Source organism: Melopsittacus undulatus, chromosome 3 (assembly GCF_012275295.1).
Source record: "Melopsittacus undulatus isolate bMelUnd1 chromosome 3, bMelUnd1.mat.Z, whole genome shotgun sequence".
NCBI classification, from domain to species: Eukaryota; Metazoa; Chordata; class Aves; order Psittaciformes; family Psittaculidae; genus Melopsittacus; species Melopsittacus undulatus.
The window spans coordinates 16662135-16688082 of record NC_047529.1 but is presented as its reverse complement, the minus strand read 5'-3'; the positions used below and the strand labels follow the sequence as shown (position 1 = coordinate 16688082).

Sequence of the window (25948 nt, the reverse complement as noted above, 5' to 3'; positions counted from 1 at the left end):
TTTCAGGAAACATGGTGCTCTCTCCCACTTAAGCCCTGTGTGAGGCAAATTATAGTCAGATGATAAAGAATACTTCCCTCTCTTTCTGCATAATACAGTAACAGAAAATTACAAGAGCAGCAGAGAAGGGAATTTCATAATCTAAATTCCTCCTGAAATAACTTAAAAATTAGGGTCATATGAATCAGTCCAGATAAAAACATTTTCACTGAGATAGCTCTGCCTGTAGTCAATGAAGAAAAGCAGAGCCTTTATGGTATGAATCATCTTATAAGGAAGACATACAAAACAACTGTGGTGAATCCCACTACATAACAGTCTATTTCTCTTCTCTATGTTTGCGAGACATCTAAACAACAAGCACAGAAATGTCTTTAGGAGGTGAATCTCATCCTCCTGTCTCCCCTGAAGGGTGTGGGTTCAATTGCATAGAAGCAGGAATAAACAGGATGAGAAGGGGTCTTGAAGTCTAACTTCCTGCTGTCATAGACTAGTATGTTACATAAATCCCTTTACTAAATTAATCAAGCTAAAGGTGTTAATATTTCTTTGCCTGAAACACTTGTCTACTGTAGAGTTCTCCAGAACAGCTTTAATTTTTCCTATTCTTTTTCATTGAGCATGTGGCACTGTTATCCCAACCACAAGTGAAGGTAGTCATAGAATCAAAATGGTTTATGTTAGAAGGGACCTTAAAAACACTTCTTCCAACCTCCCTGCCACAGGCATGGACATCTTCTACTAGACCAAGTTGCTCAAAGCCCCACTCAACCTGGCCTTGAACACTGCCAGGGATGGGGCAGCCAAAGCTCCTCTGGGCACCCTGTGCCAGGGCCTCACCACCCTCACAGAGAAGAACTTCTGTCTAATATATTATCTAAATCTCCCCTCTTTCAGTATAAAGCCACTCCCCTTATGCTATCACTAGTTGCTCTTATAACAAGTCAGGAGCAGCTCATATGCTTCTCACCTTGTCTTAACCAAAATTAACATTTATAGGTTAATGTGTCCTGACTAGAGATTTAGATCTGGGTAACAATTTTGTCTCCCAAGCAGACACCTGGGTTACTTGGCTTTAGCAACACTCCCCAGCAGGCACTATTACCATTCAGCTCCACAGCCTCAGCTTTGGAGATGTCTCTGCTTTCCATGAAGCAGGAGAGCCTGCACAAAGCTGCCCTCATCTAACAGCTCCCCTGAGCAGGTCTTGAGGCCAGTACTTTTCAATTCTGCATGTGCAGAGTCAAATAAAGTTTGAAAGCCTGCGAAGTTGAATATGTTAATAGCATGAACTCTTTGGACTCTTGGTCAATTGTCAGCTTAATCCTAGATGCCTGGAAGGCAATGGTGTAATTTATTTATTCTTTTTATTATATAGGAGGAAAATTATATTAAAAGACGAAGCCGTGGAGGTTCTGAATAAGAGATTGAACTCAACCACACCACCACTCACAAGACACTATAACATTAAGGAATTCCTTGCACCTGCGCTGCCCGCGGCTAGAAAAATCTCCCTTTGGTGCTATGATATCTGAATAATATTTAGGTGATAAAGGACATTTTCTCTTATTTATGCGTTCTGGAGTAATAGAAAATGACAAGGGCATTTGGGGAAAGAAATAGAAATGCCAGGCATGCAGCAAGAAGCGCATTTTGTCACTGGCAGTCACCTAACTCCTTGCATCCCCATGAAGTCCAGCCAAACTGTTGAGCAAGGGGGAGCTTTATCAAGGTGTGCACTGGAGAGGCTGTAAAAAGGGAAGGGGATGAACCAAGCAAACAGTCAGATTATTGAATCCTTGAAGGAATAGGAATGGAGTGAATAGGAAAGCAGGAATATTTTCCATTTTCTTCTATCTTTCTTCTCTCCCAGAAATGAAATATCTGGTGTCTGGTTGCCACACAGAAATGTAGTAAACTTTCTTTCTCAAAGGCTTGTCTGTAAGTGGACACTACTCATCATTAATGCCTTCTATGCCCAATGCCAAAACATTGTGAGGGAAAAAAATAAAAATAAAAGAGAAATGATAAAAAAGAGCCAAAGTTAACCTCAGTTAGCACCTTTCAAAAAACAGGAATGCTGAACACTGCATGGGATCTGCTTGTGATTTCACCCCCACAAAGTCCATGAAATCTTAACTCGTATTATAAAGTAATATATCACATGGTCCAAGGGCAAACTGGAAGAGTTTGTCTTGGAAATGGGAACTAGCAGGGTGTTGTCTCTCTTCTGCTTTCAGCAATCCAAAACGCACAAGATGCGTTTCAAGATCAATGCTTTTGGATTCTGAAGGACATTCTCTTGTCATGGCTGAACCTGCTACTGAGAATGAATAGGTGGAATAATTTCAGAGCAGAATTAGAAAAACATGACACAAAAGGAGCACTATATCACACCTGACATCCTGTGGGCATCATCCATCTTGGTCTACAGCAAGCAACTCATTAGCTCATGTATGCTATAGTAAAACCAATGTAAAACAACAAAGACTGATCGGGACTAGCCCAAAGCATGGGGATCTAAGAGATAAAGAACTAAAAAAAAAATGTTGGATCACTTAATTTCATAGACCTAAATTCCTCTCTGCCTAAATTCCTCTCCTCCTCCACCACTAGCAATAGTAACACTTCTACACATGATGCCCAATACATGTCTGCAGCCTTTTCACCTGCTATGCCACTTGTGTTTCTGCTCAATGACACAACAGCTGGGTTTAAGGAAGGATCATACTGGAACAAGTTGGTTACTGTTATTGACTGGTGCCCAGAAATCAGTGTCACATGGATGGTAGCATCTTCTGTCCCCTAGAAACAGAAACAAAGAAAATGTCAGAGATAAGAATACACAAATAACAAAAAAAAATATTCCCTATGTTCCCACATCTCCCGTAAGTCAGACACATGGCCCTGATGAAATCTGAATGTATCCCAGACTGTGTATAGTTACATTGTCTGTAAAGGGACATCTATGAAGAGTTAAAAACCTTAAAACAATCTCAGACTATGCAGATTTTCATTTGCTATATCCATATTAGTAAATTAAACAGTGATAAGTCACAGGCATAGACAGTTGCCACTATGCTTAAACTATTAGCACTGTCCTGGGTATGAATTTACCAAGTAAAAAAGAGCACTGCTAGTAACAATCCCTATGCATGTATTTTGCATTACATGGAGATTATGTCCAAATGAGGTCTGCATGTAAAGCAGAAGATTTGGAGCTGAAGTAGGTTCAAAATGTGAACAAGAGCAATTGTATCAGGCATGTTTAACCTACTACTATTGCCATTTCTTCTTCCCCTAGCATAGCTCAGGCCAGGAAAACATAGAAAGGGTGATAAGCTGCTGACTGTTCCCCAGAAAATGTAGTTTCTTACCCGAGAGGGAACTGTACATTCAATCCTTGTTGAAATCCTGTTATCCTCCAGAATAGGGCAGGGCTGAGATCCAAACAGCACCAAGTTTACCCCTTCCAGATTGGACCCACTGAGAGCCACTCTCAGTCCTCCTACAAAACCAATTATTCTGTTACATTCAAGCTGTAGAATGATATTTTTATACACAAAGGATTCTTTATTAACAGGTCACTACAAAAGGCAGTTGTCTCTCAGTTGATATGATGATGAACTGCTTCCATCTTACTGTGCCTAACTTCCTCTCTTTCATCAGACATCCTTTTGCCTATTATTTGAATTGTCCACAAAACAGGAGGACTGGGTTTGTTTCTCGGTGTATTTTTTAATGGCATACTCATTTAAGCTGGTAAGACCTGGCCTGCAATCTCACCCTTCAAAGGATCCCCAGCCCAAGAATAAAATAAGGAAGGAAGAAGCACTAAGAATGGAAAATGAGCTTAACGCAGCAGGTGCTTTCACAGTTCAAATAGCTGCCAAGCACCCTGCTGTCAAAAAGGCCTGTGGCATGTGTCTTAGGAAACTCAGGTTAGAAAGGGGACTTGGCAGGGCTTGAGACTTAGCAGAGTTGTGAGGAAAGTCACAGAGGGCTTGATTCTGTGAAGCACTAAGCAACCTCAGCTGTCCTTTGTGCACACCAGCGCTGAGCCTCTTCAATCACATGCAGGATCATACTCAAGACAAGTCAGACTTATGCTTGATCTTTCTGCAGCACCCAATTCAACACAAACAGTCAAGTTGCCCCCTCTGCTTTTCCAAGTGACTGGAAGATTCAGAAGCATTTCAAAAAGAAACAGGAAAGAGAAGAGGAATGCACATTAATAGCAATTCTAACCTGGTCTTTGTTCTTTGATGCAGTTCAAAAGTAAATAAAAAAGAATAATTATATTTTCTTGACACTTCCAGCTCTTTCCTTTAGTTGTCAGTACTGCAGAGTTTCAGAGCTACAGCTAGAGAGATGGACTGCTCAGGCAGGAACTTTATCAATGCAGTGTCTATATGTATGTGTTATTACGGCTATATTACAAACCAACTGAGTTTTTATGATGTTTTTCATGTGGTATAAGAAAAGCTTTTATGGTAAAGGCATTATACATTGATGGCAACCCTTTTTCCTCAATTTTTCATCAAAGTATCTTTTCCTGGTAATTTTTTAAACCACCAGAGAACTGTATCTTAAAGTTACAATTATATCTTAAAGTTTAATCTTTTCTGCTTTCTCTCACTAGCAGCATAACCAAGAAAACAACAGCAACCAGATATGTTAGCAGCAGGCTCTTTTTATCCACTGGAGCATGGTAGTATCTTTAGAAATGCATCCCATGCTTACAGAATTAGGTCACAGGTATCTCCCACCATGACACCGCTAAGACTGGTGATATTTTGATTAAGAGGGAGCTGATGCAGCAAAGGATAAGATGCTTCCTGGCTTTTCCTCCTGTAACATTAAGTTTGCAGAGTCAGAAACAGCATGAAGTCAAAACTGAAGCCACTTGTCTAATGGAGTTGTCAGATAAGGAGCCTCAGATTTAAAGTACAAAATCCATGTGTGTTGTGTAAACACTGATGCTCTTAAGTTTTGATATCTACACTTATATCCATATGCAGTGAAATACTGCATATGTGCACTTTACGATAAGATTGAAGAGAGGTATTTTAAATGGAAGAAATTAAAAACACAGATGGAAGCTGTAATTCTTTCCAATTATAAATGTTCAAGGCATATGTAATGTAAGATAACATTATACTTGCTTTCTTTTTAATGAGTGACAGATCACTGTAATTGGGAGAAGAACTGGATTGTCAGAGAAGTAAATGAGAAGCAAGACCCAAGCACTAAAACTTATCACAGCTAGCTTTTTTTAGTGTATTTGGGGAATGTTTGGGGTTTGCAGGTTTGGGTTTCCTATGAATCAAAAGTGAATTTTAACTTTAATGTAATATATGAGCCTCCCGTTGGGGGGCAGGGGGGAGGAAGAAGGTGTTAGAAGGGTTAGAATAGCTTTCCTATTTCCTCTTATGCACTCCAACAAACCATAAAATTAAAAGGTATTCATAGCTTCTTGCTTATCAGCTTAGGAACCCTGCATTGGTCCAATTCTATCCTATAGCTCATTCAAAGAGATGTTTACACCCCATCATTCTCTTCCTTTATCTGCTCCAAGGTGGCCAAGCATGCCACAATCAGTTCTCCAAGCCACATGGCTGGATTAGCTTTATGCTGCACATAGGCCAGTACTCTTGCTTTTGGTGATGTTTGTTACCATAAACTCAAATCACCTCAATAATGAAACTAGGAGGTTTGCAGACAAAAGCTGGGCATCTTCTACTGTTATTGTAGGCCTGGGTCGTGTTGTTTCTAGGTGCATTCCTAGCTGCTTGAAACTAAGTCTTATGTTAAGAATCTTGGTCCTTACTGCACAACCCAGGTGTGCCAAGATTGTTCTCCACATTTCTCATTGAGTTAGGGAGACTTCCTTCTCCCAAACAAGGGAGGGTAGCTTTTTACAGGATTTGGTTTGGTTTAGCTGCAGTTATCTAGGCATCCTGCTGGAACTTCCAGAGGAAGTCCCCTCATTTATGTCACACAGAGGCCATATGAGAGAATCATAATAGTCCTTTGGCTCCAGAATCCCTGTGGGAAGTCTCACAATTTCTTGGCTTCACCTTTTATTCCCAATACTGTTTCAAGGAGAGTAGGGGTAATGGGAATGGAAGGAGATTCAGTTTAGTTTGCACTCTTCTAGGCTTCTCAGTTTTGTAGCTAACCATAGATGAGTTTTCTATTTTACCACTCATAATATTAATTCATTTCAATAGGACTGGGATGAACCAAAGTGTAGTCATTTTATAATTAGGATAGATTAATTTAAATACTACAAAGCTATGTGTTAAATGGATATGGGAAGATAAGCTCTGAAACACTAATGCCCATCTGATCTGCTGGAATTAATATATCTGCACTTGAATTTACTATTCCCAAACAAAACTAGTTAAAAAACTGGTGGCCTCCACAAAGAACCAAGTCTATCACTCTAAGAATCCTGCCCCAGTGCTTTGGGGCACACACAGTGTGCCCAGCCACATTATGTCTTTTCTATCAGGTGCGGACCTTGGTAGGTGAAGTACAGAAGAACCAAAACTTGCCATAACCAAGAAGCAGAGAGCAGACATCCCCTTTGAAAGAGTCCAGCATTCAGACCTACCAATCTCTGAAGCTGTAGGAGGTTCGATGGCTACCAGCTTTGGCTCAACTCTTAGGATGATCCTTTCTCCTGTGCTGCCATTGACTGCAAAGCCATAAGGTCTCACCAATAACATCATCTGGTAGACTCCAACTGGCAACCTCTCCATCTGGCAAACCACTTCAGTTTGATTCAATGTTATGACATGGCAGGTGGTGGTGTTCACCTTCACCTGCATAGCTGACCTCTTCTCAGTGAAGCCAGCTCCCCTGATAACTACTGTGGCATGGGACTCATCATCTAAAGAAATATAATCAACAAGATCACTTGTAGATTTTGATGCAACAATGCCCAGGGTTTACTTTCAACAAACAGTTAAAATTTTTACCATCTTCATGAGGACATCTTAAAATCCACACCAGCAATCATCTCTCAATGCCTCCCAATATACCTTTTTCTGCCTGCCCCTCTCCAACTATTATGTTTTTCCTTAAATTTTCATTAAAATTAACTGGATCCGAGAACCACCTTTCACTTTAAGCACCAACCCCACTGTTTCTCTCCCCTTTATGCCTCTACCATCTTCATGTTGCTGTAAAAATATGCCTATGCTGCATACACGAGCTGATCATAAGTGCCCCACTAGAAAATGCTGTTTCCATAAGATTAGAAATTTCCAAAGGAATCCACAGGCACACATCATTAGCAGCATCTAGCAGATCTTTTCCACAGGGCAGTGTTTTGCCTTGTTGTTCAGACACAAAGGCCCATTACCTGATGAATACTCCACATCACTGACTAAAGGTGTCATTTCCTGGCTGAACTGGAAAGAGCATGAACCAGAACAGTTTGCAAGGACATCATTCACCACCACTACCACCTGGAGACAGAAAAGAAGGTTACTGTGAAGCTGGGAAGGGAGCAAAGGTGTTTTCTAGAACCGCATCTACCTGATAGAGCTTCAGAGGGATACTGGTAGGCACAGCTGCCGAGAGCACCCAGACTGTGCCAGAGTAGAGCACAGGCAGACAGCTGTTTATTCTGCTGCAGTCTCATTACAAATTCAAGTGCAAGGCTTGCTAAAGCTCATCTTTGGCAACGCAGAGCACAGCTTTGGAAGCTGTATCACCAGTCTTTGTCAGTGTCTGAAGGATCTTATCTCCCATCTTGCTGGGACCCACAGCTCTTCCCAACCCTGTTATTGTAGTTATCCATTGAAGACCCTGCTTGCCATGCCTCAGTTCTTCTCAACCCACATTGGGAACATGTTTATTATGTTTAAAGCCTGCAAGACTAATTAGAATGAATCCCAGAATGTGTCTTTTCAGCATGCAGCTCTCAATTTCATGGGTTTTTTATCCCTTGTTGTTCATGCTGAAACAAGAAAGCTGTGACCTTGATTATCTAGCAAGAGACTAAGAGATACGTCCTCTGAGACCTTAATATCTCAGAAGAGTCAGCTGCTAAAGAAAAGGGCATAGGAGAGCCTCTCTTCATCTCTCTCCCAGGCTTTAAGGATGTGCAGGAAAGTATGCCATCTGCAAAAAGCAAAAGCAGACTGTCTCCAAGATGCACAAGGAGCACAGAGTTATGAAGTACTCTGCTTGAATAAAGACACAATAATTAGAGGGACACTTTTATACTTGTTGCTAGCAGCAAGCCAGAATAAAGTTTCAAAAAATGAAGAGGAAATATGATTGCTGCTGCCCTCCTTGTTTCATTCAGTCTATTTGAGGATATGCCTGCATCACAGATGGCAAAGATATCAGGGTGATTGAGCCACTGGAAGAAGGGTAGACCCCATGAACGGAAGAGACTCACCAAAACAGCCGAATGACCTAGACCCAAATGCTGCACAGCTGGGCTTCAACCACATCTTTCATCACCCTATTATCTATACAGTGTCCAAAGGTCTTTGATGGAAGCAAAGCCAGCAATGTGCACTGCTTTGCAACACCTGAGAACAGAGTTTGTCACACATTTGGCCATCCAGTAGACTCATTTATCCAGGAAGGTCTTGCTCCCTTTCAACAGTTGAAAAATTGAGATCCATAAAGGCTAAGGGACTTACAGACTAGTACCATCTTGCTTATTCTGCCCATCAGTATAGCAGCAGATAGGCTGCAGGTGAACAGTGTCATTCCAAAGTCTGGTGGCCAGCATAATAGTACCTACCAAGGGTGGGAGTCCAGAAATATCAGCCCTTGGCCACTTCCTCAAAATGAATCAATTACCTTCCATCACCAAGATGATTGTTCTTCCCACCTGCAATAGCTCTTGGAGGAAACTCCTGCTCCACAAACCAGGTAGCAGATATGACCAACTCCGTGCAAAGCACATAACAGATTTCTGAAAGGATTTAGTGGCAGATGAAGGTAACCTAAACACCTGTGCGACTCCTCAATCTATACTACTCAGGTGAATCCATAGGAAGTATGACTGCACATTAACTCACCTGTGTTTTGTTATTGAAGGTAGCAAGCATATCCCCAAATATTGGACCAATAAACACACCCCCATCATAAATCACACGACTAGAAACAGTTGGTTCCAGACCAGTGAGGTTTTCCTGAGAGACCTGGTAAAGAACAAATAATTTAAGTTCTCATTCCTTTCTGACTTGTGATTTTAAATTAAAACCATTCACCCAGAATTCACACAGAGTCTACAAGGCAGGTCTAAATCTTCATTACCCAAGAGTTCACAGCACCTCCCTGTTCCCAGCCTCACCCTGCAGATAAAAAGACTGCAAGCTAAGGTGAAGAGATCCAGGAGCCAGATTTGAGAAATAAGCTTCTAATAGTCAATAATAATATTTGGCATTAGGCATGGAAAGAGCTTTGAGCATCTGCTCTCAAAGACATTTACATTACTCTGGGTGAAACAAGGGTCTGTGTTACAGCTGAAGAACACCCTCCAGGCTAATGTCTTGAGCATGGGAACTTATTGTTTTGTTGAAAATCATTTTACAATTTCAGAAGCTTAATACAGAAAGAAATTGTTTATTTTTAAGGGAGGAAACAGCTTAGTCTGAGCCTTTCTTCAAAAAAAGACCTTCTACTTGAAGCAAAACTTCAACATGATAGATATTAGGAGAGTGTGAACTGAATTTTCCTCTAAGACTTATGAGAAACAGATATGAACACATACAGAAAGTTTTCAGAAAAAGACCTTCTTGGCCCATAAATGATGCCACAAACCTGAACTGAACTTCAGTTACTGTACTGAAATATGAATGTGATTACAATAGATTTCAATTCAGTATAGCAGTCTCTTTATAGTGCAGACTGCAACAAAGTACATTCTAGCTTCCTCATTTTGAAGCACAGACTGAAGATGTAATTTCTCCTTGTACAACTGCAATTGGTTTTTTAATCATCTAATCTGAAATTTGCTAAACTGATGTTTCTAATAGGCAGACAGACTGCTTAAGGTCCCACAAGTGTGTTCATAAAAACTAACACTGAGGGAATGAATCAGCCATGGCCAAAGACATTGAATGGGGTTCAAAGTGGGTGCTAGTAAAAGATATTACTGTACACTGATAACATTGGGCAAATCCCCAGCTTTTGTTTTCCAAGTCAGTGTCCAGATGCTTTCATAGCAAGAATCTGAGTCTTTGGTCACAATGAAGTCACTGGTGTTGAAGTATGGGGCTGTAGAATTATCTGTGTTGTCTTGCAAAAGCTTGCGGAGATGGCTGGAGGAGATGTGCACTGAAACATCTGAAAAAGACATTAGAAAGCAGCAGATATCATCATCCCTAGCAAAGCACATCTACCTGGTCCTGGAAAACATGTTTCATTATTAGTGCAAGGCTGCTGTGGTACAAACTTCTGCAACTGCCAAAAAGCAGCAGAGGGAAATTTACCAGACCTCAAATGCTAAATTACCAGAGAACAGTCACAGAGCAGTTTATGTTGGAATGGGTCTTTTAAGGTCACCTAGTCCAAAACCCTGCAATGAGTAGGGATACTTTCCAGTAGATCAGGCTGTTCAGACCAACCCACTCCCATGTTTCAACACCTTCACCATAAAAAAATTTCTTCATTATATCTAGTATGAGGACCTTCACTATTTAATAGCTAAGAAATCCTAGAAAGTTCTCTCCAGCTGGGACCAACAGAAATCTGAATTAATACTTTTACACAATGTGCACACATGAAATTTCAGTATGCAAGTAATTTTCCTTCAAAATGGAAAGTTTGGAGGCTTCTTAGATGAGATGGGTTGGGAGTCAGTCTATCCAGAAGATTTTGTTTTCTTGAGTCCGATCCCAAATAAAAGTAAATAATGTTTTATTTCTTTTAACATAAAGAGCCATAGTCATTCAAAGGTGCAGATACTATAAATCTCTCTAAACCAATTCTTAAGAAAGAGGGGAAAGCACAGAGAAAAGAGATATTTCATGAATATTCTAAGGCTGTCTGTCCTATTTTTATTTGACTTTATAACTGAATCAACAGTTCTTCAGTCAAGAACTTTATTGTTGGCTTTGCTCAGATTAATCTGCTCACTTTCAGTCTAAGTTTTTTTGTTTATTTAAACCAAACACAAGAAATCCTAGCACATCTAAAGGGTGACTAAATTCAAGTCAAGCAATTCTATGCACAAAAGCCTTTATGGTATCTGCAAACCAATTAACAATCCTGGTAATCCTAGAAGATAATTCATTTCCTGTCAACATGCAGAAGTTCTGTCATAGAAGATGACCAGAAGTACACATGCTGGAGAAATCTTAGCTTAATGAACCTTAGGATGTAAAATCCCAGTTCAGGATCTGATCCAAAGTTCTTTAACATTAAGGCAAATATTTCATAGTGGCTGTGTGCATTTTGGAACGACCCCCATACTGAACATCTAGAAATACTTCCTTGTCTATAATCTTTAACTCCTAGCTTGAAGGACATCATATGCAAATATGTAGCAACTATCACAATGGGTTTAACGTGTCATCTGGTACCCTAAGCTTTACTGAGGTTCAGTACCATCTCTTCTTCACTTGGTTTCCCTGCAAAGGAAACCTAAGACCTGTACTTGCATATTCTCTTACCTGATATCACTCTATCGGCCAAGTGGATGCGGAAGGTCCCTCCAAGAGGTAGGGATGACTTTTGCAGTCTCTGAACAGTGAGGCTGACTCTCACATCCTCCGTGGAGATATAGAGGTAGCCATACTCTTTAAAGCCCTCCCCAAGCAAAGCACCTCTGTGTTACAGAGAGAGTTCACATGAAGTCATTAGCAGTCAAGACCTCCATTCCTGACAAACACCCCCCCCCCCCCCCCATGTCATCTGCAGGAGAGGGACACCTATGGAAACACTCTTGAAGGACCTAAAGAAAATATATCCAGAGCTTATGGAATTGAATACTCCCAAGTTATACCTACATAACACAGGCAATGAACAGAATAGAAAATGATGGAAAAACATTTATTTAGATTATGATAGAAGAAATAGTTCATACAGCACTAACCACAAGCAAGCCTGTTTTAAAAGAACCAGCCCAATGCAGTTACAACAAAGCAAAAAGCTTTCCTACTTCATCCTGTTTCCTCCTATAGTCTATCAAAATATTATGTCGCCTAAATTACAGAGATATTTCGTATTAGAATTCACCCAAAGCCCAATTTCTAAACTTACAATTAATTCTTTCTTGCCACTAAAATTCTCCTTCTTCAAAACAAAAATACTCTGTATGGTACAATGATGCCACCATGCGGTTAAATGTCTGCTCGTCAGCTAAATGTCAGCTCAGCCGCAGCTTCTGCAGGGTCAATTTCGAGAATACAGAGCCAAAAGGATCGCTGAGCTCTCTCGAATGATGTACATCCGGTACAGCAGATTTTAACCGATATTCCTGTCCTAACCACAGCGAGTTGTATTAGAATAAAGCACAATGTGCTAAGAGAAAGAGCCAAGTTTGCCCTAAACATATCCAAAGACAGTGATCAGCCCACATGTTTTAAAAACACGCACTGATTTCTTCTTTTCAATGTTCCTGGCTTCAGCATCACACACTGGTTTCTCTTGAATCTTCCTCTATGAGATGGAGAATCCTGCCAGTGCAAGCTTTTCTTGATTTTTTTTTTCAGATCTTAATCATCTTTTAAAGGAGAATCTATCTGTCTTTGGAGCACTCAAAATTAATGACATGTTTCTTGAAAGAGGAGAGACCACAAGGTGAGAAACCAAATCAAGTTACAGCAGACTGAGGTTAGCCTTCTTAAAGGAGGTTTCCTATGGATGCTTGGGCAAGTCACAGAGTGAAATAACTGAGCCAGACTAACAGCTGGCTGCTGGAAAGAACAGGCTGCTTTGTACCAGTGGCTTCCTTGCCTGCCTCTATTCCCATCAGGACCTTGTTGACTTGACTGGATACAACCTGACTTTTACAGGATTTATTCTGTGCTGGTATAGCCCTTTAATATTGCACACTCTGATCCAGTTAGCCTATGGCTCTTCTCCCTCTTTCACTGTCACAACTTCCAGAATGGGAAACAACTCAACAAACAAGGACATATAAAGTGGACTTCCACTGCCTAATGTGGTAACTCATTAAAGGTGTTTGGGAGTATCTCTGGCTGATCTTTATCCACTGTTCCAGAAGGGCTTAGATCTCCTAGTCCTACATCATAGAATTGTAGAATAGTTAGGGTTGGAAAGGACCTTAAGATCATCCAGTTCCGTCCTCCCTGCCATGGGCAGTTCCAGCCTCACACTAAACCATGCCATCCAAGGCTCTGTCCAACCTGGCCTTGAACACCACCAGGGATGCCCACATATATCTTACACCACAGTTTAGATGAAACATCTTAAGCATCTCTGGTTCAGCAGCTGAATCACACTCATACAAAGGAACTTCAATACCAAAATCAGATAGCTTCACTAAGGGGGCTTTAATATATGTTCAAAATTCTATACAGTGTGCAAAGCTCAAGACACTCGTGCTGAGAGTGAAAGTCAGTACCATAATTTAGAACTGTAACCCATCTACTGAGTACAGACATCTCTGCAGGATTCACAGTAAACAGTATGAACACAGCCTATTGGCAATGCCTAGAAGAAAAGACTCCAATGAAAGCACACGGATTGCCAAACTGCAGTCTTATCCTCCACTGCCTCTCATGTCCTGTTTTAGATGACAATCAGCTCCAGACAGAGAGGAACTACACAAGCTGTTACCACGTATTGAGATGATCTACTCGCTATCCTTACCTTAAAGAGAGAAGGGGCAGACTTGAACCGCAGCCAGAAACCATCCAGGACACATTGTAAGTAGGAGAAGACCCCACCACAGATACTGCTTCAACTATCCTCCCATCTGGCTGAGGTGGTCTGGGATCTCGCCGAGAAACTAAAAGAAAAAGGGCACATGCATTTATTAATGCAAAGAGAACAGCTGGACTACACCTAGGTTGTTTTCATTTCATAGCTGGAAACTTATCTGCTTCAGGGTTTTTTTTGTCTGGACAAGACAATCTAAGAGTTACATCTGTAGAAACACATTTTAAATAAATCAAGAATATCGATGGTTGTGCCTGGTGTGAAAAAGTTTCAACTAGCCCTATCATTAAAGATTTTAATAGAGTAACCTGGACAGTAAGTAACAGGAAAGAAAACCAGATTCCTTTACCAGTCACAGTTCTGTCTGCGATGATGACTTCATCAAGGTAAAATGACCCAGATGTTTCCTTTTGCAGCAAGTCTATCTGATGCACAAACACTGGGGAATTGTCAGGGAGGTCCTGGAGAAGCATGGAGAGATTCACACACCCATTCCAGAGATCAGTGCAAGTAAATGTCCAGCTGGAAGACAGTAAGATTATGCAAAGTCACTCTTGCTGTGAGATATTAACAATAACTAACTTTCAAGGTGGTTTGTGAAGTTCCAGGTAACATAACGTACTACTGTTATTATTACTGTTATGTACTCATGCATAATAAATTTGCTCAACAGCTTGTAATTAGTCTCTATGTGTATCTGTTAAATTTCCCATAGTGAGAAACAAAGCTTTAAATCTCTATTTAGGTGTTGTCCTTGAATCACAGGACTGGGATGTAGGAATAGGAGCCACTGTTTTATTTTTGGCAAAACACTATGATAGCATCAGTGACCCCCACAGAGGTTAATCCAGAGTTCAAGCCTCTTGGGAACACCAGATGATTGCTCAAGGTTCCCAGCTCTCTCCACCATGTAGTAATTTAATCCCTACTCCTTCTTTCCCTTCCAGGCATGCACACATGCCCCTCTTACAATCTTACAGATACCCAAGCTGCCAGCTTCAATTCCTGAAGTTCTTCAGACACTCCTGATTTTTTAAGTCTGCCTGCCCCAAGCTTTACATCTAACACCAAATGTTTTCTACTGGTGTAAGTCTAAGTGAATAAAGAAAAATCAAAGACTACACCAATTTTCAAATCTTTATGCACCAATGGTCTCTTGAGATTCCTGGTGGTGGGAGGGAATCAATTCATCTCTGTCTCACTGCAGAAAATCCACTGATTGTTGCCAAAGAAACTGGAAAATTAATGCCCTCATAAATCTTCTGATGTGCTTATCAGAGACAGAACAAACTCCATCTGTGTAATGCTAAGGTGTGACAGTGCATATAAAAAGAAACATGCAAATTTGCTCAAGTAAACCGTCAAAAAGAATAGAAGCATATTCCAGGAATGCCTCTGTAGGGATATAGCATGTCATCTTACCCCAGTGGACAATTTGTTCCTATACAAATACGAACTTATCTCAGTTTACATAGTACACCTTCATACTATGGGAGAAATCTTTGGAAAGATTTTCTTATGGAAGATCTTTGGAAACTGTGTCTGGGTACCTCTTAGGGTCAGTTTTACTGAAATCCCATAGGCAGGTGAGTTTCCTCTTCACTGAACATAAAGAGACATTGGTGTAGGACACCAAGATATGAAGGATATTGCTCATGAGGCCTTTATGTGCAAAACACACCTGAAAAAATGGGGAGAAAAGATCACAAATGAAACCACAGATAATTTATATGTAATGCATGTAGAAGACATTATATTCTGTTTCAATCCCAGTTTAACATTAAGCAGGGAAACATGCTGTTCAAGATCAGCAGTAAAGTCCACCTCTTCGGGCCAAATTGCCTTGAGTAGCACCCTATAGAAGGCAGCACATGGCATCTAGGTGACCTGTGTGCCACCATATAGAGTGAAACTGATCCCTTTTGCTTCAGTGGGATTTGGGGGCAAAATGTAGCTGAGAAGTGCCATTGGGGATTTCAGATATCCGGAAGGGAGGAAAGGAGACTGGAGGAGTTGGTTTGATTTGCAGGGTACAAAGTGTGGGATGTATGTTAGATGGGGAAATAGGACTGGAAGAGGTCTGTGAAGAGGAATTGGAAGGAGTCTGGAAAGACTGCAGGAGGCTTTGGGAATTACTTATTCCCTCTTGTCTCCTTCCTTTCAAACCCCAACTATTTCCCTTCCCCCAGGTGACAAAGAAAGGGTGACAATTGAAATCAAGACCTTATTAAAAGTAGATGTAGACAAGGAGCAGAAAAGTGAGCAAGTGGACCTGCAGATAAGTTTCGGGGGTTGTTTTTTATTCCTTTTGTCAAAAACTGATCATAGAATGTTAAGGGTTTCAAAGGACATTAAAGATCATCTAGATCATCTCTACATCTTCCATCTTTTCCCAACACCATCCCCCTTTTCCTTTCCCTCAGCAAGTGTTTCATCCCCAGGAGCAGATAGCAGTTGGATATGTTAAACAATATCTACATCTCATGGATATCAAATTATCCACCTAGTCAATAAGACACACACTGCTCTGTCCACAGACATGCTCCAAAGACATGATCTTTATAGATTTGGAGGAAGTTTAAGCAGACCTGATGATTTTATGCTGCTGATTGGGCTCTAAGTAGTCAACCTCCAGTACAACCAACTCATCAAGAGCAGCCACTTACATGTGTGTATTCAGTAAGATCATATCTTGGTAGAGTTAATGGGAAAGTTTTCATCAGCTGGCTTTGTCTGTGAACACTGAACTTTCCACAGAAAGGCTCCGTTACACTGTCAATGCACCCTGTGGTAATGATGTCCTTCATCTCTGACAGAGGTAAAAAACAAGAGCAGATGAGAGGCTCAAAAACAATTCTGAAGAAACTATTGCAGTCAAGACATTCATGAAAATGAAGAACTTGAGTACGCAGAATTTGTCAGTCCTACCCTTAAGTATTGCCCTGCCCAGGTACATGGTGAGCATCAGCAGGGCAATTGTTTCCCAGCTTAAAGGTGCTGAAAGACAGGAGGGAGCATTAGATTACTGTTCTGACCATAAACCTTGTGGCAAATAATACTGTCTTCAGCCATATAGAATATGCTTGACTAAATCCATACATCCTTTCCAGCAAAAACTCAGGCAAAGATGGAAATTCACGGAAAGCATGTAAAGCAACAGGGAATCTACCTTCCCCTTTGGGATGTTTGTTGCATTGCACTATCAAAAGTGCTTCTGAAAAATTGCTAGGATTTCTTTTCTTCCTAACACATAAAAGCCTTTCTTCTGTCATTACATACTGACACCTTTTCCTCCAATAAGAAAAATAAAGTCTGCAAAATGAACTTAATAGCAGAGTTTAAAGGAAGAAAGAAATTATGAATGCCGTAGTTAAACTGTGTTCTAGGAGAGATTATGTAAATACAGGGAATGGAGAGCCATTGAAAGTAATTAAATTAAAAACATATTACACTCAGGAAATTAATTGAGCTGAAAATACTTAATATTTATAAAGAATTAATGATGAATTATTATACATAATCATCCAATTTTTACTCTTGCCTAGGAATCTATTTGATTTCTGCTGAATGCAGGACACTGGGATAGAGAATCCTAGGTCTGAATGTGTGTAGTTGTTTTATTTTTCTGACATCCATTCACCACAATTTCACTATTGCTTTGTTGTCTTTTAACTTTATCTACATTTTATAATCATCAATGAAAATACAAGCTCTCATTCTTTGTGCTATTTGTTACACATTTATTTTTATTCCCACTGTACTGCTGAACTATTATTGGTTTTCAGCTTGTTTTTCTCCCTTTCGCTGGCAGAATTGTAGATTTGGGATCATAATAAAAATATCCGGTTGCTACTTTCATTTTTCTGCATAAAGCTTCCTTCCCTCTGCAATTAAGGTTAATTAATTATTATCCTCTACTAGAGAAATCAGTCACAAAATGTAAATGTTACTGACTGGGACCTGTTCTCTCCATGCCAAATACAAGAACATGATGCAAAGTCTCTAGGCAATCGTTTACTTTTTGGTAGGATAAGTATACTGTTATTGCTGTCAGACATAGAATCATAGAATGATTTGGGTTGCAAGGGACCTTTAAAGGCCGTCTAATCCAACTCCTCTGCAATAGGCAGGGACATCTTCAACTAGATCAGGTTGCTCAGAGCCCTGTCCAACCTGGCCTTGAATGTTTCCAGGGATAGGTGTCTAACACCTCTCTGGGCAGCCTGTGACAATATTACTGGAGTTCCCTTCTACTAGCATAGCTTTCTGATGTGAGCAACACCTTCAGTGTTAGAAAACTGTTCTTGATAGTTTAATTACTTTGGGTATTTTTACAAAAGCAATTGATGTTTTACACCTTGCTGGCCAGTCAAGTACAGTCAAGCATAGCACAGATATTTGCACTGTTTCACTTTCAGTCATCAAGAAACGCCGAAAGGAAAGACCTGCAGAGCTAGAAACAGCAGTTTCCACAGCCTGAGCTGTAGCTATGGGCTACACCAGATTTGCTTCCCCAGGAGACATACTGAAACATGAATAATTTCACATGCCCCAGAACTTGCTTTTTTTATTTCTACTTAATGTTTCTAATAACTAAAAATATCACCTGCTTTGATAAGTGTGTTGCAATATAAGTCATACAACATATTAGAGAAAGAATCTCTCATTATTAATCATGTTGGTTTTAATACTAGTTCCATAAACTCTCCCATCAGAACACATACAGTTGATGAATAGTTGAGAAACATATGTATACATTTAAACCTATTAAAAATGTAAATTTACAGTCATTAAAAGTTTAAAGCATGTTTAATTCACAAAAGGAAATAGATTCTCACAGTAAATAATGATTATTTGTCACAGATTGGTACCTTCTTTCTCAAAGCCATCACGGAAAAGGATTTTAGCAGAAGTTGGCTCAGTTTGACATCCTATTGAAAGGAGTTCCTCTATTGCTGTTTGCACCTTTAAAAAAGAAATAAGAAAGTGAAAAGCAGCCATAGTACCAGGGTGTCTGGATCTTTTCAGCACACAACTCCATCATACATATCACTACATTTTTCATAAGCTAGGGACTGGTGGCAAGGCAGCTCTGAACAAGTGTGTAGTCAAATGGTACAGAATAAAATTCAGCTCAGAGTATAAACCTCCATGTCTGACACACACCCTTCAGGGGTGTGAGTCACCCTTTAGGTGTTCAGCAGCCTCCTGGTGCAGATGTCTTACATGAGCAGCTACATGCATCTACATCTACATGCCCCTCCAGGCTCTGTCAACTGTGTTGACTAGATGTCTAATGACTATTGTGGAGCTATCCCCCAGCAGAGCCAGGGCAGTGATCATCCTCCTGTACTCAGCATTGCTGATGCCTCACTTCAAATACTGTGTTCAGTTCTGGTCCTATCACTACAAGAGAGATACTGAGATGCTGGAACAGATCCAGAGAAAGGTGACACAGTTGATGAAGGCTGTGGAGCACAAGCCTGATGAGGAACAGCTGGGGGAACTGAGGTTATTTAGTCTAAAGAAGAAAAGGCTCAGGGGGGACCCTATTGCTCTCTACAACTGCCTGAAAGGAGGTTGTAGTGAGGTGAGGGTTGGTCTCTTCTCCCAAGTAACAAGCAATAGAACAGGAGCTAACAGCCTCAAGCTGCACCAAGGGAGATTTAAATTGGATATTAGGAAAAATTTCTTCACAGAGAGGGTGATAAGGCATTGGAACAGGCTGTCCAGGACAGTGGTGGAATCACCATCCTTGGAAGTGTTTAGAAAATGTGTAGATGAGGCCTTCAGTGACGTGGTTTAATGATGGACTTGGTAGTCCTGGGATAATGGTTTGACTTTTTGATGATGCTGATGATCTTGCAAAAGACCTTTATCTCAGGTTCTGGTCCAAATGCTTAATAGTAATCAAGTACCAGAGCTCCACCAATGACACCCCTCCACCAGATGACTGGGTGTCTGTGTTTAATGATGCCTACCTGGCGAGCAGTAGCATTTGTGGGGATCATTCTGCGCACTGTGTTATTCCAGGAGATACTGAAATACCCTGTACCAGACACAGTCAGCATCTGGAAAGCAAAGGAGGAAACAAATAAATGAAAACAAATACAAACTGCATGAGACTCACAGACTTCAAAGCTGGTATCCTCTAATGAGGAGGTTTTATGGCCAGTAATTTGACTTGTTAAGCCTCTATACATCAAGAGTACCTTCTGCTCTTAAACTGCTCTTGTCCTTCATGGTCTCTTCTGACACAGGCCTTGAGGTCCTGTTCTTATACTAATATGAGCACAAGGGATACATGACCTGTGCAGACACGCTGGCAGCCACAAATTATCCCTAAGGCTTAGACCAGAAGCTTAGGGTTTAACCATCAGGAAAAGTTTCCATCTCTGGTTGCTGAGCATTGCATCAAGATGAAAGTTTCAATCACCTGACTGCAATAAAAATTGACCAGATAACACAAACCAAGTGTCACTAACGAGGGGAAACAAAAACTATCCCAAACTTGCATTAATTAGCAATAGTTAACAAGGTGAGGTGTTAATGTGTGAGATAAAACCTGAGGCAATTCAGCGTTGTTTACACTTTAACACATGAGCAGATTATAGTCAACCATAGGGTTTACATATGCTCACCAATGTCTGTAAAAACCACATCATCAACTATCTCAGCAGTTTAAAAACAAGTATAGCACCAACAAGGCCTTTAAAATTAGGATTTGCTGCCATCCACATCAACTGAATCAGGGCTAGTCCAACTCTTAGGGTCAAGCACACAGCACTAACCTGCACTTCTGGAAGATGCAAGGCACGAGCACGAATCTCATGTCTCTCGATGTAGTAGTTGTTCACCATGTGGGGATTCAGCCATGTGTTATGTATTTGGACTCCAACTCTCATCCCATTGCTGGGTGACTGTCCATGATGCAACGCTTCCAGGTAGTACCTTGTTTGAGCAGTTAGCTCAAATTTCTTGGATTTTGGCTGCCAATGCTCACTCCAGTTCTTCACCCAGTTCTCAGACCACTCTGAATTGCCAGCAGGGAGAGAAGCTATTTTCACCTGTGTCCAGAACAACTAAATCAATTTGTTAGAAACATTTCTACAGCCCTAAGACACTATAACCAATACCACAGTACCAAACAAAAAAACATAGTCTTGTGCTTATAGGTGATAGCAGTGGCTTGGTTGTTGACACATTTTTCCTATTCTAAGGGAAAAACCCATCATCTCAAAAGAGGTTTGGTTTAGAGTTCATTACCATAAAGAAGATAATTGTTATGGCTGACCCTAGCCCTTATAACTGTTCCCTATGCAGCTTCTAATGGATTACTTCAGTTATACATCACATCTTCCAAATACAAAAGAAAGAACTATATCTACAGCCTTCTGAGATGTAGTATGAACCATTAATAAGACCAGCAATGCTACTTTTTTTAATAGGTAACTCCTTTATATGTCTTCTAGCCCTGTTCAGTTAGTAGGCTTAAAAACAGCCCACAAAAATAGCTCACCTTCATTTATAGCAACTTCTCAGCTTCACAAAGTTAAGGACCAATGTTTTCAGAGGGTAAAATTTCAACTGGCAAAAAAGGATGCAAACTGAAGAAATCAGACAGCAAGTGTCCTGATTCCCTTGTACAGATCGTTAGCAATGGTGATGTGCTCAACTAAGGAAAAGCTCTTCCAGAAAAGATGTTCAAAGGCTCTGGATGCACAAATGAGTTTTTAGTGAATTGAGAGGCTGATAGGGTCAATGTAAAACACCAAATTCAACCATACAGATTTCACTCTACAACAGACTTATAATAGAATCATAGAATAGTTAGGGTTGGAAAGGACCTTAAGATCATCTAGTTCCAAGCCCCCTGCCATGGGCAGGGACACCTCACACTAAACCAGATCACCCAAGGCTTCATGAAACCTGGCCTTGAACACTGCCAGGGATGGAGCATTCACAACCTCCCTGGGCAACCCATTCCAGTGCCTCACCACCCTTACAGTAAAGAATTTCTTCCTTATATCCAATCTAAACCTCCCCTGTTTAAGTTTCAACCCGTTACTCCTTGTCCTATCACTACAGTCCCTAATGAATAGTCCCTCACCACCATACTTATTGGCCCCCTTCAGATCCTGGAAGGCTGCTATGAGGTCTCCACGCAGCCTTCTCTTCTCCAGGCTCAACAGCCCCAACTTTCTCAGCCTGTCTTCATATGGGAGGTGCTCCAGTCCCTTGATCATCCTCATGGCCCTCCTCTGGACTTGTTCTAACAGTTCCATGTCCTTTTTATGTTGAGGACACCAGAACTGCACACAGTACTCCAAGTGAGGTCTCGCAAGTGCAGAGTAGAGGGGCAGGATCACCTCCTTTGACCTGCTGGTCATGCTCCTTTTGATGCAGCCCAGGATACGGTTGCTTTCTGGGCTGAGAGTGCACACTGCTGGCTCATGTTCATTTTCTCATTGACCAACACCCCCAAGTCCTTCTCCGCAGGACTGCTCTGAATCTCTTCTCTGCCCAATCTCTCTACTGTGCCTGGGATTTTCCCACCCAGGTGTAGGACCTTACACTTGTTATGGTTAAACTTCATGAGGTTGGCATCAGTCCACCTCACAAGTGTTTCAAGGTCCCTCTGGATGGCATTCCTTCCCTCCAGCGGATCAACCAAACCACACAGCTTGGTGTCATCGGCAAACTTGCTGAGGGCACACTCAATCCCACTGTCCATGTCAGTGACAAAGATGTTGAACAAGACCAGTCCCAACACTGTTCCCTGAGGGACACCACTCATTACTGGTCTACACTAATAAGGGACAATTAGCAAATCCACACTGGGAAAACACCTATTTATGATTCTGATTAAAACTATTTCCTAGCCTCCTCTCATTTTTTTTTCTGCCAAAAGTAATACCTTACGTTCTGGATCTTGGGACAAACTGAGGTAGAGAGATGCCTGACCATCTGCCTGAATCCAGAAGGTATAATTGTTGGTCTCAGGAGCCACAAAAAATCCACGAAACCTAGAGCTAAGTAAAAGCAGAATATACAAAATATTATAATATACATGTTATACAAAAGAGTTACTGCAAAGAAAATACAGCCTCACACGCTACTTTCACCCATACACCAAATAACAAGGAAAGACTGAGACCAACTTATAACAAAAACTCAGAGATTGTAAAACTGAAGAAAGCCCAAAATGACCCATTTTCACACTAAATGTTGTTCACATTTTACAGAATTCCTAAAAAAGAAAAAAAAAAAAAAAAAAAAAAAAAACCAAAACAACTGTAACAGCTCCATGAAAATAAGTATGGTTTTCTTGTTGGTCACTTTTTTGTGGAATCTTTCTCAAGCAAAGTCTTAACCCTGAACAGGCAGGAAAAGGCTCAAAATCATGCACAAGTTCAACTGAGAAAAACACAGAAAAGACAGAAAAATGAGAATATTTATGTGTATTGCACAACTTCTCAAGGGTATATCTGAAGAGGCAACAGGCACCAACATGGTTCACATTTTTTTGCAGCCTGGGGAAAAGCTTATTTCTGTTAACTCCATCTGTGCTACAGCTGAGGATCTGGCCCTCTACATCTGTCTGGAGCTCCAGCCAAGACAGCCTCTAACCGGAGCTCCTTCCACCTCTGCAGCAATTTCTTTTGTGGTATTTGAGTACATCTAGGCCAGGTAGAGCAGAAATACTGAGTGAAAGCACAAGGAGGAAATATAAAGCACTTCACTGCATATTTTGAAGTTTGAAAGGACCGTGGAGCAGAAGGCTTGCCTTGATTTATAGGAGCTATGCTGTAATGCTCAGCTATAGAGAGCTGTCAGGTGTTATCACCTTAACACTGCTAAAGGTAACTTCTCCATGTCTTCATCTCTTTTTAAAATCATTGAGTACCTGAAGGACTTCTTTTCCCCAGTCAGAAATCCTACTGGGGAGCTGGCATTATGTACAAACTGCCATCTATACCCAGGACCTGCTTCTGTCAGATCAGAGGCGTCATCCCAGACTTCAAAGAGAAGACCTCTATTTCCTAGAAAGTTAAAACAAAAGTGTTCTTAGGAGCAGCCAACAAAAATTCCGGAGCACATTCTAGAACCAGTGGTGTAAGAAGACAGCCTGGAACAGAATATTTCAATCACAAATTGGCTCTGTTTGAGGGCCTCTTTTGCAGTCAAAGGCAAAGCACAGATCTTGCTTTAAGGAACTTGCCCTACCTTGAAATCCTTCTCCCAAAAGAACAAAACTCTGCAGAGGGCAGAGCATCCAACCAAGCTCATATCTGCATTTGCATGAAAAGGCATTGAGATGACCCAGGGCCAAAATGCCTCATTTTGTGCACAGTAATTTCCTACTGCAATGATTCATTCAAGTGGTATCCACAGAAGCCTCTACAGTGGCTTTAGTTCGGCTATCCTTCCTCTAAATATCACCCATACTTTTTACTCATCATTTTCCACAGCCCTGCACACCAGTCTGATCTTCCCCCCACCATCGTCCATCTATAAGTGACAGGCTGAGCTCTCCACCTTGCCTTTCTTTGCCACAGAATCATAGAATATTTCAGTTAAGAAGGGACCTTTAAAGGTCATCTAGTCCACCCAACCTGCAATGAGCAGTGACATGTTCAACTGGATCAGGCTGCTCAGAGCCTTGTCCAACCTGTCCTTAAATATTTCCAGGGAAAGGATATCTACCACCTTTCTGAGTAACATGTGCCAGTGTTTCAACACCCTCACCAACAGTTTCTTCCTTACATCTAGTCCGAATCTACTCTCTTGCAGTTCAAAACCATTACCTCTTGTCCTAGGCCTTATTAAAAAGTCTGTCCCCGTCTTTCCTAAAAGCCCCCATTAGGCACTGTTCCAAGGTCTCCTTGGAGTTTTTCTCCAGGCTGAACAACCCCAAATCTCTCATCAGTCTTTCTTCATAGAAGAGATATTTCACCCTCTGAACCACTTTTGTGGCCCTCCTCCCCATCATACCTCAGAGAAACTGGTTTCATTTTGAAGCAGACAGTGTTTTGGAAAACCTTGTATCTTGGCTGTACTCATCACCAAATGATTTCTGCTCTCCATCTCCATTTGTGTTTGTTTTTTTGGAACCCATTTGTTGTTTGAATACTGTACCTGGCTGGGGGGCACCAAGCCTCTTGCCCTTGCCGACAGGCTCAGTGGTGCATCTGATTTGCTTGGGAGAGACATGCTTGACTTTACAAGGGACACCTAGCAGCAGGAAAAGGAGACAAAGGTGCTTTGTGAGGCTTGGAACACAGCTGAGCAAGCCCGGGCTTGTGCTACCATGCAAGAAACTGGCCCATGCCCACAGTCAGAATAGCTGGACCTCCCAGATGATGCTAAAACTCCTGCTCTGGTATCCATGAACATCAGTGGAGTTTTGTGATCAGGACCATGACCACTCTATGGGAAAAAAAACCATCTCACGCATTTCTACTCTTACCTGCAACAGTGACCTGCACTGGCTCCTCAAAGAAATCCCCCTTGACAGTGAGATCAGTCCCTCCTCCAAGACTCCCACCAGCTGGGAACACAGAGCCTATCTCTACAGAGGAAGGAAAAGCAGAATCTGAAAACAAGCATTGAAAAGGTTAATCCCAGCTCTATTCCTGTAAATGCCAGCAGTGCACTTGTGCTGTTTCCAGCCAAAGCAGGCTCCTGTGAATGAAGCAGGCATCTCACTGCTCCTTCACGGGTTTTTTGGCAGTGGCTGGGATTACATCAGGAATGAACTACATGGATAACTTGGCTGCATGACAGGAGAAACACTGCAATGCTTGGGCCGTTACTTAGAAGTGGCTGCATGTGGCATGCTTAGTTTGCAGAACTGTATATTCTGTGTTGTGGAGGAGCTCTGCAAAAAAACCCTGGAAAACTGTTTTAATCCTTTTGACCTTCTCTGACTCACTTCCCAATTTAGCCTATAGGTTTATATGTTCCAACACTTTCCAATTGTCCCTTGGGCTTCAGAGACATAAGGAAAGAGCTGAACATCTGACATCTGAGTGTCCTCACCATGACAGTCTCTCAGAATTTA

At 41.2% G+C, this 25948-nt stretch overlaps 1 protein-coding gene across 1 annotated transcript in view; it reads right to left on the bottom strand.

The window, feature by feature from the left end:
* PKHD1 (PKHD1 ciliary IPT domain containing fibrocystin/polyductin) overlaps positions 1–25948 on the bottom strand; it is a 243492-nt gene that overhangs the window by 202393 nt on the left and 15151 nt on the right. Inside the window, exons 11-28 of the mRNA XM_031046619.2 lie at positions 25355–25456; positions 25024–25119; positions 23792–23927; positions 22802–22916; positions 20676–20951; positions 19866–19955; positions 18756–18849; positions 16551–16693; positions 15435–15565; positions 14234–14406; positions 13816–13954; positions 11652–11806; positions 10139–10323; positions 9054–9176; positions 7373–7478; positions 6620–6898; positions 3378–3508; positions 2670–2805 (exon numbers count right to left, since the gene is read on the bottom strand). Coding sequence (XP_030902479.2) covers positions 2670–2805; positions 3378–3508; positions 6620–6898; positions 7373–7478; positions 9054–9176; positions 10139–10323; positions 11652–11806; positions 13816–13954; positions 14234–14406; positions 15435–15565; positions 16551–16693; positions 18756–18849; positions 19866–19955; positions 20676–20951; positions 22802–22916; positions 23792–23927; positions 25024–25119; positions 25355–25456 — 2610 coding nt within the window. The remainder of the gene's footprint in view (positions 1–2669; positions 2806–3377; positions 3509–6619; positions 6899–7372; positions 7479–9053; positions 9177–10138; positions 10324–11651; positions 11807–13815; positions 13955–14233; positions 14407–15434; positions 15566–16550; positions 16694–18755; positions 18850–19865; positions 19956–20675; positions 20952–22801; positions 22917–23791; positions 23928–25023; positions 25120–25354; positions 25457–25948) is intronic.